This window comes from Oncorhynchus clarkii, chromosome 28 (genome assembly GCF_045791955.1).
Source record: "Oncorhynchus clarkii lewisi isolate Uvic-CL-2024 chromosome 28, UVic_Ocla_1.0, whole genome shotgun sequence".
In the NCBI taxonomy this organism is placed as follows: domain Eukaryota; kingdom Metazoa; phylum Chordata; class Actinopteri; order Salmoniformes; family Salmonidae; genus Oncorhynchus; species Oncorhynchus clarkii.
In genome coordinates, this window is record NC_092174.1 from 23,608,951 (window position 1) to 23,626,125 (window position 17,175).

The following is a 17,175-nucleotide window of genomic DNA, read 5'->3' on the forward strand; positions in this document are numbered from 1 at the left end:
TTTTTGGCTGACTTTTCTTAGGGGATGTACAATCGTCCCAAATTGAATTATGGGGAGTTTTAGGCTCCGAAGTGAACATAATTATACACTCGCAAACTAGACCAAAAACGAGGGCTGAGTGGCTTACGTTGCAAACTTCCCTTGCTTGGCTAATCCTTTGGACCGCCCTCCAAGATGGTGATGGGGATTCCCCCAAGGGCATAAGGCAAGGGTAAGTGGACGAGGGTGTGTCTTTTGAGTTTGAACCGCAGCCTGGGTCTCAATGGGCTTTTCCTGGTTAATTAAAAAAATATATAAAAAAAATCATACTGGTCCCCCGTGGGATGCGAACCCACAACACTGTATTGGTAAGCGCCATGCTCAACCAAGGACTCCCTCACAGGACTCCCTCCCCCCTCACTGAATATACAGTACAGTGCAGTAAGACTGAATTACATTTCAAAGAGATGCATGTGCACAGTACAAACTAGAGGTCGACCGATTATGATTTTTCAACGCCGATACTGATTATTGGAGGACCAAAAAAAGCAGATAACGATTAATCGGACGATTTTTAAAATGTATTTGTAATAATGACAATTACAACAATACTGAATGAACACTTATTTTAACCTAATATAATACATCAATAAAATCAATTTAGCCTCAAATAAATAATGAAACATGTTCAATTTGGTTTAAATAATGCAAAAACAAAGTGTTGGAGAAGAAAGTAAAAGTGCAATATGTGCCATGTAAAAAAGCTAACGTTTGAGTTCCTTGCTCAGAACATGAGAACATATGAAAGCTGGTCGTTCCTTTTAACATGAGTCTTCAATATTCCCAGGTAAGCAGTTTTCGGTTGTAGTTATAGGAATTATAGGACTATTTCTCTCTATACCATGTGTATTTCATATACCTTTGACTATTGGATGTTCTTATAGGCACTATAGTATTGCCAGTGTAACAGTATAGCTTCCGTCCCTCTCCTCGCCCCTACCTGGGCTCGAACCAGGAACACATCGACAACAGCCACCCTCGAAGCATTATTACCCATCGCTCCACAAAAGCCACGGCCCTTGTAGAGCAAGGGGAACAACTACTCCAAGTCTCAGAGCGAGTGACGTCACCGATTGAAACGGTATTAGCGCGCACCCCGCTAACTAGCTAGCCATTTCACATCGGTTACACCAGCCTAATCTTGGGAGTTGATAGGCTTGAAGTCATAAACAGCTCAATGCTTGAAGCATTGAGAAGAGCTGCTGGTAAAACGCACGAAGGTGCTGTTTGAATGAATGCGTACGAGCCTGCTGCTGCCTACCATCACTCAGTCAGACTGCTCAATCAAATATCAAATCATAGACTTAATTATAACATAATAACACACAGAAATACGAGCCTTTAGTCATTAATATGGTCGAATCCGGAAACTATAATTTCGAAAAAACAAAACTTTTCAGTGAAATATGGAACCGTTCCGTAATTTATCTAATGGGTAGCATCCATAAGTCTAAATATTCCTGTTACATTGCACAACCTTCAATGTTATGTCATAATTACGTAAAATTCTGGAAAATTAGTTCGCAACGAGCCAGTCAGCCCAAACTGTTGCATATACCCTGACTCTGCGTGCAATGAACACAAGAGAAGTGACACAATTTCACCTGGTTAATATTGCCTGCTAACCTGGATTTCTTTTAGCTAAATATGCAGGTTTAAAAATGTATATTGATTTTAAGAAAGGCATTGATGTTTATGGTTAGGTACAGTCGTGCAACGATTGTTTTTTCGCAAATGCGCTTTTGTTAAATCATCCCCTGTTTGGCGAAGTTGCTGTCTTTGTTAAACTGCTGCATATACCCTGACTCTGTTGCAAGAGAAGTGACACATTTTCCCTAGTTAAAATAAATTCATGTTAGCAGGCAATATTAACTAAACATGCAGGTTTAAAAATATATACTTGTGTACTGATTTTAAGAAAGGCATTGATGTTTATGGTTAGGTACACGTTGGAGCAACGACAGTCTTTTTTCGCAAATGCGCACCGCATCGATTATATGCAACGCAGGACGCTAGATAAACTAGTAATATCATCAACCATGTGTAGTTAACTAGTGATTATGATTGATTGATTGTTTTATTATAAGATAAGTTTAATGCTAGCTAGCAACTTACCATGTTTTCTTACTGCATTCGCGTAACAGGCAGGCTCCTCGTGGAGTGCAATGTAAGGCAGGTGGTCAGAGCGTTGGACTAGTTAACCGTAAGGTTGCAAGATTGAATCTCCGAGCTGACAAGGTAAAAATCTGTCGTTCTGAACAAGGGGGCAGTGTTCTTAAGTGACTTGCCTAGTTAAATAATTCTAATAATTGTTTTTAAATCGGCCAAATCGGTGTCCATAAATACCGATTTCCGATTGTTATGAAAACTCTAGTACAAACCCTGCTCCCACAACATGTATGTGGGGGAATGCATCGCATTTGATTTGATTTATTAGGCTGACCATTAGCCAACGTCAATGGCGACTGCTGGTCTTACTGGGATCCGACACATAACAAAAAAGACATTACAGACTAAATACTTTTCAATTTCCATACAGTACCAGTCAAAAGTTTGGGCACACCTACTCATTCAAGGGTATTTCTTTAATTTGACTATTTTCTACATTGTACGATAATACTGAGGACATCAAGACTTTGAAATAACACATATGGAATCATGTAGTAACCAAAAAAAAGTTAAACAAATTAAAATAGATTGAATATTTTAGATTCTTCAAATAGCCACCCTTTGCCTTGATGACAGCTTTGCACACTCTTGGCATTCTCTCAACCAGCTTCACATGGAATGCTTTTACAACGGTCTTGAAGGAGTTCCCACATATGCTGAACACTTGTTGGCTGCTTTTCCTTCACTCTGCGGTCCAACTCATCCCAAACCATCTCAAATTGGTTGCGGTCGGGTGATTGTTGAGGCCAGATCATCTGATGCAGCACTCCATCACTCTCCTTCTTGGTCAAATAGCCCTTACACAGCCTGGAGGTGTGTTCGGTCATCCTGTTTAAAAACAAATGATAGTGGGACTAAGTTCAAACCAGATGAGATGGCATATCGCTGCAGATTGCTGTGGTAACCATGCTGCTTAAGTGTGCCTTGATTTCTAAATAAATCACACACAGTGTCACCAGCAAAGCACCCCCACACCACCTCCTCCATGCTTCACAGTGGGAACCACACATTACGGAGAATATCTGTTAATCTACTCTGCGTCTCACAAAGACATGTCGGTAGGAACCAAAATTCTCAGATTTGGACTCATCAGACCAAAGGACAGATTTCCACCATTCTAATGTCCATTGCTCATGTTTCTTGGCCAAAGGAAATCTCTTCTTATTATTGGTGTCCTTTAGTAGTGGTTTGTTTGCAGCAATTCGTCCATGAAGGCCTGATTCACGCAGTCTCCTCAAAAGTTGATGTTGAGATGTGTCTGTTACTTGAACCCTGTGAAGCATTTATTTGGGCTGCAAGGTAACTCTGGGTCTTCCTTTCCAGTGGCGGTCTACATGAGAGCCAGTTACATCATAGTGGTTCATGGTTTTTGTGACTGTACTTGAAGAAACATTCAAAATTCTTGAAAGTTTCCGGATTGACTTACCTTCACGTCTTAAACTAATGATGGACTGTCACTTCTTTTTGCTTTTTTTGAGCTGCTCTTTCCATAATATGAACTTGGTCTTTTACCAAATAGGGCTATCTTCTGTATACCACCCCTACCTTGTCACAACACAACTGATTGGCTCAAATGCATTAATAAGAAGGAAAGAAATTACACAAATTAACTTTTAAGAAGGCACACCTGTTAATTGAAATGCATTCCATCTCATGAAGCTGGTTTAGAGAATGCCAAGAGTGTGCAAAGCTGTCATCAAGGCAAAGGGTGGCTATTTGAAGAATCTAAAATCTAAAATATATTTAGATTTGATTAAAAAAAAAATTGGTTACTACATGATTCCATATGTGTTATTTCATAGTTTTGATGTCTTCACTATTATCATATAATGTAGAAAATAGTCAAAAGAAAACCTTGAATGAGTAGGTCTGTCCCAACGTTTGACTGGTACTCAACATGCACATCGTTCATGGCACGAGGGATCATCAGAATCTTTCCTATTTTTTTCTGTGCAAATACAGTACAGATGAGAGCATCAATATTGCAGTGTGCCTTTTCGCGTCTGGCATTTGGACACCGCAACTCACCTTCAAGGCAGATCTTGATCAAACATTCAAAAAATGGATACTGTGCTGGAGCAGTGAGGACGAGTAGTATTCAACTTCCCAGCCACTGGCCCCCGTGATGTGTGAGAGGCTGTGACAGTGTATATAACAGAGGCAGGGAGACATCCATTGTTCTCTACAGATGAATGTGAAAGGAAAGAGCAGAGGAGAGCAGAGGAGAGTAGGGCCACACACTGATGGGGGTCACAGTGGCAGGCCCACACAGAGGACAGAGAGAGAGGGACGCACCAACTTTGAGTAGTGGAGCTAGACACTGACTGGAGATGTCAAATCTAGTACAAACTAGTCCCACACTATATATCCTATAAATATGGAGTAGCTAGTTACTCACTGACTGGAGTGACCAAATGTAGTTCAAAGTAGTCCCCCACTCTTTCCTATAAAAAAATATAGCACTTCTCAAATAGCCTTCCTTTTTATAGGATAGAGAGGGGGACTACTTTCACCTAGTAACACCTTGTGGTGGAAGTGGGCATAGAGTTCAAAATGATGTGATTAGATAGAAATAGCAGAGTAGCTAAATACATAATATTGTGTTGGAACTAAATTGTTAGGATATCTATTTTTGCAGGTGTGGTTGCCCCTCTCATTTGATCAGAGAGCATATTGCCACCAGTGAGAGGATTGTTAAGATGCTTGAGAGAGGGGTATGGTTTTACCTAATCACTTAGTTCCCCCAACTCAAAGTAACATCCACTCAGTGGGCGCTGCACTACACTGGTGTGGTCAGTGTCATGATGTGAGAGGGATTCCATGTCATAAATGAGTACATCCCAAAGGCACTCATCCGCTAAAAGAACTGAGACACCCCCAGCATCCATTACAGGAGTGGGCGAGCGAGAGATCATGCTCATCATACCTCCCATTGTGCCCTCCTATCAGGACTGGGCACAATGGCGTCTGTATCCCTAGTGTGCATTAGTGCATTGAAATAATAGGTGGAAAAACACGAGTGAGAAGCTTGGTCTGTGACTGTGAGAAGAGGTAAATAGCCCTGATGGAAATGAATTCTCCCTAATTTAAATCCCAGGAGAAACAGATCAACTGTAGAGTGGGGAAATCTTCATTACAGTGAAGGTTTGCCAGGTAGCTCCTGTGAGGGAGGGGGGAAAGTAGCCAGGCACATCCCTGGATCGCCATAATGACTCTTAATTATTTGTTAACTGCACAGATAAAACACCCTGGCTGTGTCCCAAATAGCACCCTATTCCCTATGTAGTGCACTACCTTTCACAGGGTAGTTCAGTATATATATGAGATCTCTGATTAGGTGCTCAATCCTTTATTTCAACAGCCAAAACTAACAAAACTTCATGTCACACAGGCTTTGGATATTAGTAATAATAGGTTCTACGAAGGTCATAGGCCAGGCTTTGGATAATGTTCATGTTGATTGTAGTATCCTAGATGCTACAGTAGCCTCGTTCATGTCTCAGAAACACACATGGTCTGACTTAGGCATTATGATTCATCGGAATAGGATACAGCATAATGGTGTGGGAAACCTAAGCCTACCTCTGTTGGAAGTTTGACCATTTTCTTTCTTCTACACTTTCACTGAAATTGGATTTCAGCTATTTGTCTCCCCTCATTAGCTTCAGTAAATCACATTTTCCTTTGTTAGGGAGCTGTCTGTGTTCCTGCTGTTTGATTCACTGTCAGGTTGAAAGGGTTTCTATTATCCTAATGTTAGTACGGAAGACACCTAACTGTCAGTGCGCCCAGGTCCCCCTTAGTTTTGAAACATGACGACTTGGCCTGCGTGTCTATGTCACATACTCCAGGCACCGCCATTTATAACTCTCATTGAAGAGGAGGTTGATGATTAGAAGCCCTGTATGACGAACGGTAGGAGGTCTGACCAAATTGTATCCTGTGAACCTTTAAATTGGGGAAAATGAATTCATATCCTGCCAATTTGGACCTTCTTTGTTGATAATGGTCCAAGAAGAACTGAGCTTGAATCAGAAGAGAAAACCCATGTTGGTTTTCACCATGAGATTCAAATCCTACTGAGCCACGACCCCTCCACTTGGCTGAGTCTGGTGTGACAGACAGACACCTGGTACCCGGGCAGAGAGGGAAAGTCTCTCTAGCTGGCCCTGGCAGACACATGGAAGGAGGCTAAGCTGTCAGATGGTTTTGGGCCATAACTCTTTGCTCCATTAAGAGATCTAGGACATATTCGTTATCAGTAGTGATGAGCAACGGCCAACCTGTATTATTGAGTGGCAGACGTCCAGGGATATATTTAGGATGGCTCAGTGAGAGAATCAGATCCAAGATGGTAGTGTCTCGACCAACTGATTTAGATACAGTTGAAGTCTTAGCCAAATACATTTCAACTCAGTTTTTCACAATTCCTGACATTTAATCCTATTAAAAAATCCCTGTCTTAGGTCAGTATCACCACTATATTTTAAGAATGTGAAATGTCAGAATAATAGTAGAGAGAATGATTTATTTCAGCTTTTATTTCTTTCATCACATTCCCAGTGGGTCAGAAGTTTACATACACTCAAATAGTATTTGGTAGCATTGCCTTTAAATTGTTTAAATTGGGTCAAACTTTTCGGGGGGCCTTCCACAAGCTTCCCACAATAAGTTGGGTGAATTTTGGCCCATTCCTCCTGACAGAACTGGTGTAACGGAGTCAGGTTTGTAGGTCACCTTGCTCGCACACGCTTTTCAGTCCTGCCCACAAATGTTCTATAGGATTGAGGTCAGGGCTTTGTGATGGCCACGCCAATACCTTGACTTTGTCATCCTTAAGCCATTTTGCCACAACTTTGGAAGTATGCTTGGGGTCATTGTCCATTTGGAAGAGCCATTTGCGACCAAGCTTTAACTTCCTGACTGATGTCTTGAGATGTTGCTTCAATATATCCACATAATTTTCCTCCTTCATGATGCCATCTATTTTGTGAAGTGCATCAGTCCCTCCTGCATCAAAGCACCCCCACAACATGATGCTGCCAACCCCGTGCTTCACGGTTGGGATGGTGTTCTTCAGATTTCAAGCCTCCCCCTTTTTCCTCCAAACACAATGATGGTCATTATGGCCAAACAGTTCTATTTTTGTTTCATCAGACCAGAGGACATTTCTCCAAAAAGTACGATCTTTGTCCCCATGTGCAGTTGCAAACCGTAGTCTGGCTTTTCTATGACGGTTTTGGAGCAGTGGCTTCTTCCTTGCTGAGCGGCCTTTCAGGTTATATCAATATAGGATTCGTTTTACTGTGGATATAGATATTTTTGTAACTATTTCCTCCAGCATCTTCACAAGGTCCTTTGCTGTTGTTCTGGGATTGATTTGCACTTTTCGCACCAAAGTATGTTCATCTCTAGGAGACAGAACACGTCTCCTTCCTGAGCGGTATGATGGCTGTGTGGTCCCATGGTGTTTATACTTGCGTACTATTGTTTGTACAGATGAACATGATACCTTCAGGTGTTTGGAAATAGCTCCAGAGGATGAACCAGACTTGTGGAGGTCTACACATTTTTTTCTGAGGTCTTGGCTGATTTCTTTTGATTTTCCCATGATGTCAAGCAAAGAGGCACTGATTTTGAAGGTAGGCCTTGAAATACATCCACAGGTACACCTCCAATTGATTCAAATATGTCAATTAGCCTATCAGAAGCTTCTAAAGGCATGACATAATTTTCTGGCATTTTCCAAGCTGTTTAAAGGCAAGGTCAACTTAGTGTATGTAAACTTCTGACCCACTGGAATTGTGAAACAGTGAATTATAAGTGAAATAATCTGTCTGTAAATAATTGTTGGGAAAATTACTTGTGTCGTGCACAAAGTAGATGTCCTAACTGACTTGCCAAAACTATAGTTTGTAAACAAGAAATGTGTGGAGGGTTGAAAAACAAGTTTTAATGACTACAACCTAAGTGTATGTAAACTTCCGACTTCAACTGTATGTCTGCTATGTTTGAAATTTCAAGTTGAAACTTACACCAAAATGCTTTTCTTGCAAGCTCTAAAGCTGTGAGATTCCACAACAGCACCATGTCTGCTGGCATTTTATAGCATCTGTGGCATAGAGCCATGGTTACATGTTGGGGGAAGAGCAGAGCAGCAACCGACTGGGTTTTTCTGGATTCATAGACACACAATAAACCATTTGCCTCTTCTCTTTTTTTATTTTCTAATCCCAACCAAACCCAACTTCATCTGTTTCTGTATTGTGTTTTTTCAGTTCCAGCTAGCCTGACGGTTCTAGTCTCAGGGTTACAGTAAGTCTATTGTCGTCCTGAATGCTGGATCTAGAGTATTTCTGTCAACAAGGCCGGTCTACAGACTTAAGCTGGAGTCATTCAGAGAAAGCCTTGACTGTCAGACTGGGGCTAGCTTGGAAGCTTTCATCACTGCTTTGGCATGACGGATTGGCAGGCGAATCAATACGCTCCGTCTTTCCCTACTGTACAGGGAAGGCAGTTAGTATGAGTCATTCAGACGCCCAGACAGCCTTAATAAGCCTAATACCCTTTACAATCAGACAGGGTCTGTCTGGGGCACTCCAGGGTAGACAGCAGACAGGGATGGAAGGGTGGTGGTGGTGGGGGGGTTTAAAAGGCTTATTACTCCAGGAATTCATTACATTGCCTTCAACTGCAAGAAGTCTTTAACCTTGCCACTTGTTTAGATCAATAAAGAAGACCTTATGGATCGTACCAGATGCTGTCATTTAGAATACAGGTGATGGCTTTGTTAGGAGAATAAACAGAGTCAATGGATAGAGAGAGAAAAAGAGAGAGACTGGGGGAGTAGGGGCTGAGTAGCATCCATTATCGAGACCAGTCCCTTATAGTGTCATGCAGAAATATGAACTGAAATTGATCACAGTGTGATCCTTGATTCCATACAGTCCTTTGATGTCATGTCAAATCAACTTTTATTTAAATGTTTGGATGAAAATATAATGCAGTCCAGTCCATTCACCTGAACTGTAATCACGATTCAAAGCCATTGCCGTTGGGTGCCCTTTAATAAAATCCAGCAATGTTTCATCAGAGCATAAAGTTGCCAGTACATTGTGAGCATGGCATTTAGAAGACTTACACTAGAATTTCATATGATGTCATTTAACAGGAAGCGGGGACTCCAAATGTCCTTATATATTTTTTAATTTAGATGTAAGACAACAGCCCAATATTTCATACAGGATTTTCAATACACCATAAGTGCACGATCAATCTGCAGTCTGATGCAGAACAACATAGATCTATTGTGGCAATTGCAATACCATTGTCCTGCTGTTATGTTGATTCTGAAACTGTTGTGAAACATGCATTTCATGATCCCAATCCCAGTTTTCCACATTTCCATATCAAACCGTGTCAGTTGTCAAAATTCCAACATGATGACATTGAAAGCAACGAAGAGCCCAATACCACACACACACCATAATGTCTCTCACTGTCAGGATATATCCTAAATGAAAGCCTATTTCCTATATAGTGTACTACTTTTAACCAGGGCCCATAAAGGGAATATGGTGCCATTTGGGACGTAGCCCAGTGCATTTCATACTGTAGAATGTGCTAAAGCCACAGGCTAGGAGAGACTAAGCTTGCAGGCAAATGCTCTGACAGCTTTTGCTTAATACGTCCTCGCTGTGCCCGACAGACAGCATTTAGGAGGCAGACAAACCCACGCCCTGGGAAGTGGCTTGCTCCGGCCTGAACGGAGCAAAGAACCACCACCTTACCACAAGCAGCATCTGTTTGGGGGAGACACCTGGGCTCTGCCTACAGGAGCCCCTGTTGGACTATTAGATAAGCAGGTTGCAGTCCTATGAGCAAGGGCTCTCAGTTTAGCACAATGCTGTCCACCTGAATTCCTGAAGATACAGGACAAACATAGCCACTGCAATGAACTAGACCAGACTTGGCCCCAGGGAACGGTCTATCCATAATTTGTGCTGAGGCAAATATGGGGAAAAAAGAGGTGTGTGTAATGGAATGTCAGAGCTGCAATTGTCTATTTTATTCATTGAAGTGGATGTGATGCGAAATATTTAGGACACAAGATTAAATATAGCAGTGTGTAGAGTGCAATAAGCATAAAGAAGATGATGACCCCAGGCAATTGTTTTTCACTGTGCTTTCAGGTTCTGTGACACATTTCCTCTGGGATGTTGATCATTTCAAATCACCGTAAAACACAGATGCATACTGAAAGTCTGATTCATAAATGTTGAATAAGAAACCAGTCATAAAAGATTTAATCAAATCACATACTTGATTGGCAGCTCACAGACACCACCTCAGGTCACGTAAAACATAGACACACAGATATTGACAAGTAGAATCCATTATTGGATTCTTTATTTGCTAACCCATAGGCCTGGCTGGTGTGGTCTTCCATGAATAAATGATCAGAGGGATAAGTGGGATCTGATCTCCTGTCTGTCAGAGGAGAGAACAGCTCCCCCATTACTGACCCCACCCTGACCTTCACCGTGACCTTCAGTTACCTCAGGGACACAACGCTCAGGTTCAGTGGAGGAGGAGCAGGGAATGTCATTCAAGCTTCATACAACACTGATTCAGCAAGAAAATCAATTTGCATCCTCTTCTTTTGCATCAAACCTTTCTGACAGGTAAATCAGTCTGCCCTCCAAACTATCCATTTGAAAAACTTGAACAACCCATCTTAATGATATACACGGTCTGAGAGGAGATGAGCTGTCATGATATAAGGGGGAATGTTTTTAAAGGTCAGTCAAATCAACTTTAATATTTCAGTTAACTGTAATCAATTTCTGAATGGGAAATGAGGGGAGAAAGAATCTGTTTTTGGAAGTCTTGAATTAGAGTTAACTGTGAGTACGAGCTTGCCTAATGGATTGACTGCAGGTGGAAACCTGTGATAAAAATGATAAAAGTGTCTGGATGAAGTGCCATGGGAAATAGGCCCACTGCATCACACTCAAACAAAGACAAACACACTGGCTCCTCAGTTCAGTCAAGCTCACCAACATTTTCTAAGAACAACTCAAGCTAAATGGACACTAACCACAAATGTAGACGCTTTGGGGTGCCTTATTGTCCTGTCTTGACAGAATAAACTAACAAAACTAACAATGTGAGGCCTGTGAATTTCACTCACAAGTCTTCAGACCCAGCAACAGTAAGCAGGCTGGTGTAATAATACTGTGGATGAGAGACTTTTGAGTTTCTTTGGATCTGCAGGTGTCTGACCCTCTTGGTTTGACTTAACTGATGAAGTAACATATGGTTCTCTGATTAGACAGACTTTCATAAATCCCACGCAACATTTTCCACTGCTGATTCTATTAAAAACGATTCTATGGAGAGACAGTTTCTTGACTGTGTCCAACTCGCTAATAATCACTCAAATGAAAGCTTAGGGATTTTGAGGGGGAAAACAAACTCAATTTAATAAAAAATAACTAAAACCTAATCAAAACGGTGTAGAAATGATAATGGACCTACATTTATACAGTTTCTTGATTGTGTCCAGCACACTTATAATCACAAAAAAGAAAGCTAGACAGTCAGCATCAAAACATTTTTCTTTTTTAACGATGGATATAAATTTGGACTGCGAGGAAATATAACCAATTTTCAGTGAGGCCCTCCAGACCTCGTTGAAGGCGAGGGGCAAAATGAGTTTAATTAACACCCTTGGTTTAGTGCTTAAGATTGGTTAACTGGAAATCAGAATCAGCGATATCAGGTGATATCTTTACATTACACGTTTTTGATATTCTAGAGAATACAGACCATTTCCAATGCATATTTTTAAGTTTGTGGAATGCACCATATACTGCCAAATTCAGAATCCAGATGTGTCTTTTAGACATATATGATATTGGGATTATTCCGAATATCACACATGGACATTTCCTCTGGCCGGATATGGACTCATTCAATATCCTGAGATATGTGACATCATATTTTCTCTCATCGTGTTGACAAATACTAACTGTATACATTGCATATGTGTTTTTTCAACGCATTCAAGATATTAAGCTATATTGATTCCAGATAGGCTTCTCTTGGCTCAGGTCCATATCCAGATCTTAATATGCTTTTTGATATACTGAAAAAAAGAACAATTTCTGATGCATTTCTGAGTTTTCAGCACACGCTCAATAATTTGACAAAAGATGAAATCCATATTTTTCTTTCATGCACAAATCATTTTTGGATTCCCTAAGTATATGGTATGGCTGGATATCGACTCATTAGATATCCTGAGATAGGCCTATGTGAACATCTTATTTTCTCTATATGATGACAAATACTGACAGTAGGCCTACATAGTATATGTTCTCAGCATATACAATGCATTTGATCTTGACTGAGGCCCATATCAGGATCTTGATATGCTTTTTGATATGCTAAATAAGGACAATTTCTGATGCTTATTTTAGTTTTGAGGACATACTCAATAATTTTACATATATTAAATCAATATAATTCTTTCAGACACTAGCTAAACATAAAAAAATGTTTAGGCTTATTGTATTACTGGTTAATATAATGAAGCAGGTAGAGTTTCTACCTTGTTGTATGCTTATGCGGAATGACAATATTTTCTTGCAATATTGACACAATTTTGATTAATGATTTATGCATTGACAGTATGGAGTGGATCACAGACCAACACTACCACCATGTCGGGTCTGGACTGCGAAGGACCGCCACAGCTGACAACCCAATCTGCACCCATCGCATCCATCTTCCATAACACACAGAGCAGGCAGGGGTATTGAGGGTGTGCAACTTTTATTTTCTGTTAAATAAACAAAATACATTTTTAGCAAAGATTGATCTACGTTTGCATCTTTACAGGAAACGTGTAGTAATTGGAGTTCTGGATTTGCTATGCTCTATTTTTTAAACAGAAATAGCAGAGATGTACTTTGGATTAAATATGAAGATGTTTGCCTTTTCGTGCCTAGTAGCTTACTACTGAAAATGGTACAAATGCTCAGATATGCCATCTTCATGGGAAGAAGCACGATGATTTCCGGCGCCTGAACAAGTCAAATAATTTGGGCGCTGGACATTAATCATGAGTCGGATTTAGCCCATTTTTGATCAGACATATGGGGATGAATATTAAATATCATATAAGGACATCTACTGAAATGGTATATAAAATAAAACAATATGTATCCATAAATGCTCAAGTAATGACTATAGATATGACACATTTCTGAAGGTATGTGGACTCGTTCATGCCTAACTATAAAGGCATGTTGACACATACCCTTTCCGGAGTTAAAATATTCAACAAGTATGTAAGCGGGTGTATGCGCTTCAGGTGAGTGTCTTGAGGAAATCTCAACCCAGATATCTCCCTGGACTCATACGGTAGCAGGGAGATTTCTGAGGTCTGGATTGGACATAGAAACTGTTCCATTACATAGAGTATCCTAGCTCCATATATGAAATTAAGGACATGGGTATCTGGAGGATGTCTACGCCTTATCTCTAATAAAATGTCAGATATCCGGAAATATAAAGACAAAAATATCCCCTGGTATTGACCCTTTTCACCCAGTGGTGTCTTTATTGTTCTGAGATTAGAAAGATGTGATATTGGTGGGGTAGGGGTAAAACAACTTGAATATGTTTTCTTTTCTCCAAAGTGAACAGCATTTTTCTCACTGGAATCCGGCAACACTTGCACATCATCATCTACCTCCACATCATCACCTGCACATCTATCACTCCAGTGTTAATGCTAAATTGTAATTATTTCACCTCTATGGCCTATTTATTGCCTTACCTCCCTAATCTTCTACATTTGCACACATTGTACATACATTTTTCTATTGTGTTATTGACTGTACATTTGTTTATGTGTAACTGTGTTGTTGTTTTTGTTGCACGGCTTTGCTTTATCTTGGCCAGGTCGCAGTTGTAAATGAGAACTTGTTCTCAACTGGACTACCTGGTTAAATAAAGGTGAAATAAAATTAAACTAAAAACACAAAACCTGGCTGTTAATTTCATATCTCTACCCAGGTTTTCAGCAACATCAATGCTGACCACCATTGTTCGAAGTACTATCTGTCTCTGATGGAAAAGCTACAAAATAGTTTTCAGCTAACTGAGCACAGCTAATGCAACAGACAGGTAGGGGGTCTGGGAGCGGCAGGTAGCCTAGCGGTTTGAGCACTGGGCCAGTAACCAAAAGATTGCTAGTTTGAATCGCAGAGCAGACAAGGTGAAAAATATGTCTATTTGCCATTGAGCAAGACACTTAACCCTAATTGCTCCAGGGTCGCCATCAATAATGGCTGATCCCTAGCCGTGACCCTCTTCTCCGAGGGTGTCTCAGGGGAAGTTGGGATATGCAAATAATAAATGTGAAACATGACAAATATAAGCTCCCCCTATTTGAGGTAGAGCCAATCCACTGAACACACTTGATGAAAACAGGTAGGGGAGAGGATAGGGAGGGCAGGCTTGCATCACAGAGGAAAGAAAGAAAGAAAGAAAGAAAGAAAGAAAGAAAGAAAGAAAGAAAGAAAGAAAGAAAAGAGTGAGAGCGAGCATGTGGTGCCACTCTACTGAACACACCTGATGCTACTCATGCTGCCTGTCTCAGATCCTAGCTTGCATCGCTCCAGCTGGGTGGCGACAATCTGCCGCTCGGCTTCCAGTTCTCGAGTCAGTCGCTCAAATTGCAGCTCCTGTAAAGAAATGAAAAAGTTGTTGTCAGTAAGCCTATCTATATTGTGCCACAAAGGATCTAGCTTACTGTATTCATGAATTTTTCTCAAATTGTTCTTATGAGGATTGTTACAATTCAAATGCTTTAAAACATCCAGTTATTGTAGCCTAACCACCCTCACCCTCAACACTGGGGTCCCTCAGGGGTGTGTGCTTAGCCCCCTCCTGTACTCCCCATTTACCCACAACTGTCTGGCCACGCACGACTCCAACTCCATCATCAAGTTTGCTGACAACACAACGGTGGTAAGGAGGAGGTCAAAGAACTGGCAGTGTGGTGCCAGGACAACAACCTCTCCCACAACGTCAGCAAGACCAAGGAGCTGATTGTAGACTACGGGAAACAGTGGGGAGGGGGAAATATACAGCTGCACCCTTGAGGGCATTGTTACACCATCTGGTGTGGCAACTGCACCACCCGTGACCGGAAGGCCCTACAGAAGGTGGTGCCAATGGGGTAAGCTCAAAGCCATCCAGGACGTACAGATGTAGGATCTTAATTTGAGCCAGTTTGCTGCAGCAGGAAAATGATTCTGGAGCAACAGGAAATGTGAATTATTATATGGATTATAATTTATGGACATTTTGTAGGGGTTAATACATTTTTTGTTAGGGCAAATCAAGTCTGGCATTTCAAAGTGGAAATTATAAACTTTAGAAGCTTTTTTAAAACTCAAATACACTACAAGTTTGCAGTAACATTCTCAGCAACAAAAAAGTTATACAATTAAGATCCTACATCTGTATATGTCAGGTGGTGTCTGAGAAAGGCCTGAAAAATTGCCAAAGACTGTAGCCACCTGAGACATGGACTGTTCTCCATGCTCCTGTCCAGCAGGCGGTACCGGTACATCAAGGCTCAGACCAACAGACTCCTCAACAGCTTCTATCCCCTGGCAATAAGACTGTTAAATGGCTAATCCCTAGTGCTCTCCCTCTCCCACTGACTATCCACACTGACTCTATGTCCATCCACAGGTCTCTACCCACTCAAACACAATCTACGCTGTTGCTAATTTGATTATTGATTAGATGTATTACTCCATTAAACTGCTGTCCATTGATTATTGATTGCCATTACCATTAGTATGTATCTATTTATCCTCTACTGGTCACTATTACTCCTGTTTACATGTACATTACCATTAATACATTACCCTAAATATTTATATATTCCTACTACCAGTCACCTTTCAGCCCTGTTAACATATATATCCTACTACCAATCACATTATATGTATAAACCCACCTCAACCACATCAGTACCTATGCACATTGAATAAGGTACTGGCACTAACCTTTATATACTTGAATTCTCATGTTTCTAACTCACATCTTAGTTCTTTTGTTGGTTTTAATTGTACTTTTTTTTCGGTTTTCTATTATTATTATTATCACTGCATTGTAGCCTAGTGGTTAGAGCGTTTGACTAATGAGGGAACGTTTGCGAGATCGAATCCCCGAGTTGACAAGGTAAAAATCTGTCATTCTGCCCCTTAACAAGACAGTTAACCCACTGTTCCTAGGCCGTCATTGAAAATAAGAATTTGTTCTTAACTGACTTGCCTAGTTAAATAAAGGTAAAATAAAATAAAAATACAATTGTTGGAAAGAGCTCTCAAGATAAGAATTTCACTGTATTGTTTTACACCTATTGTATTCTGTGCACGTGGCGAATAAACTTTGAAACTTGGGTAGCACTTTATAATAACTTCACGTAATAAAGCATTTATAATGGCTTAGTAAATACTTTATTCATCATTTATTAATCATTAATCCAACATCTGTAAATGTTAGTAACCTAGTTATTCATACATTTATAAACAACTTTGAAAGTATTTCATAATGATTCATAAGATCATCCATAAAACCATGTATTAATCATTAGTTAAGTCTTTTTGCTTGGCCTCATCTAAAGTGTGGGCTATATATCATTTAGAAATGTTTTGAGTGACAGGTGTAATTTCTCACAAAAAGATGGACATGCCATTGGTAGACATTGCAGCAGTACCTGATGCCTCAAAATGACCGAGAACATATCAAGGGTTAAACAATAAGCAATAGAGAGGAAAATACATTGACAAAAACAGTCACACTGTTGTAATAGTGTGATGTGTAACTTCAGACACTCTCTATGCTGAGTAAAACATTTTAGTCAGAAAATGCTAA

The 17,175-nt window shown here is 40.4% G+C and overlaps 1 protein-coding gene across 4 annotated transcripts in view; it reads right to left on the bottom strand.

The window, feature by feature from the left end:
* Positions 1-17,175, bottom strand: part of LOC139387049 (catenin delta-2-like) — a 130,069-nt gene that overhangs the window by 81,684 nt on the left and 31,210 nt on the right. For all 4 annotated transcript variants that reach the window (XM_071133029.1, XM_071133027.1, XM_071133026.1 and 1 more), the window contains exon 3: positions 14,854-14,966. In XM_071133029.1, the coding sequence (XP_070989130.1) occupies positions 14,854-14,966 (113 nt within the window). The remainder of the gene's footprint in view (positions 1-14,853; positions 14,967-17,175) is intronic.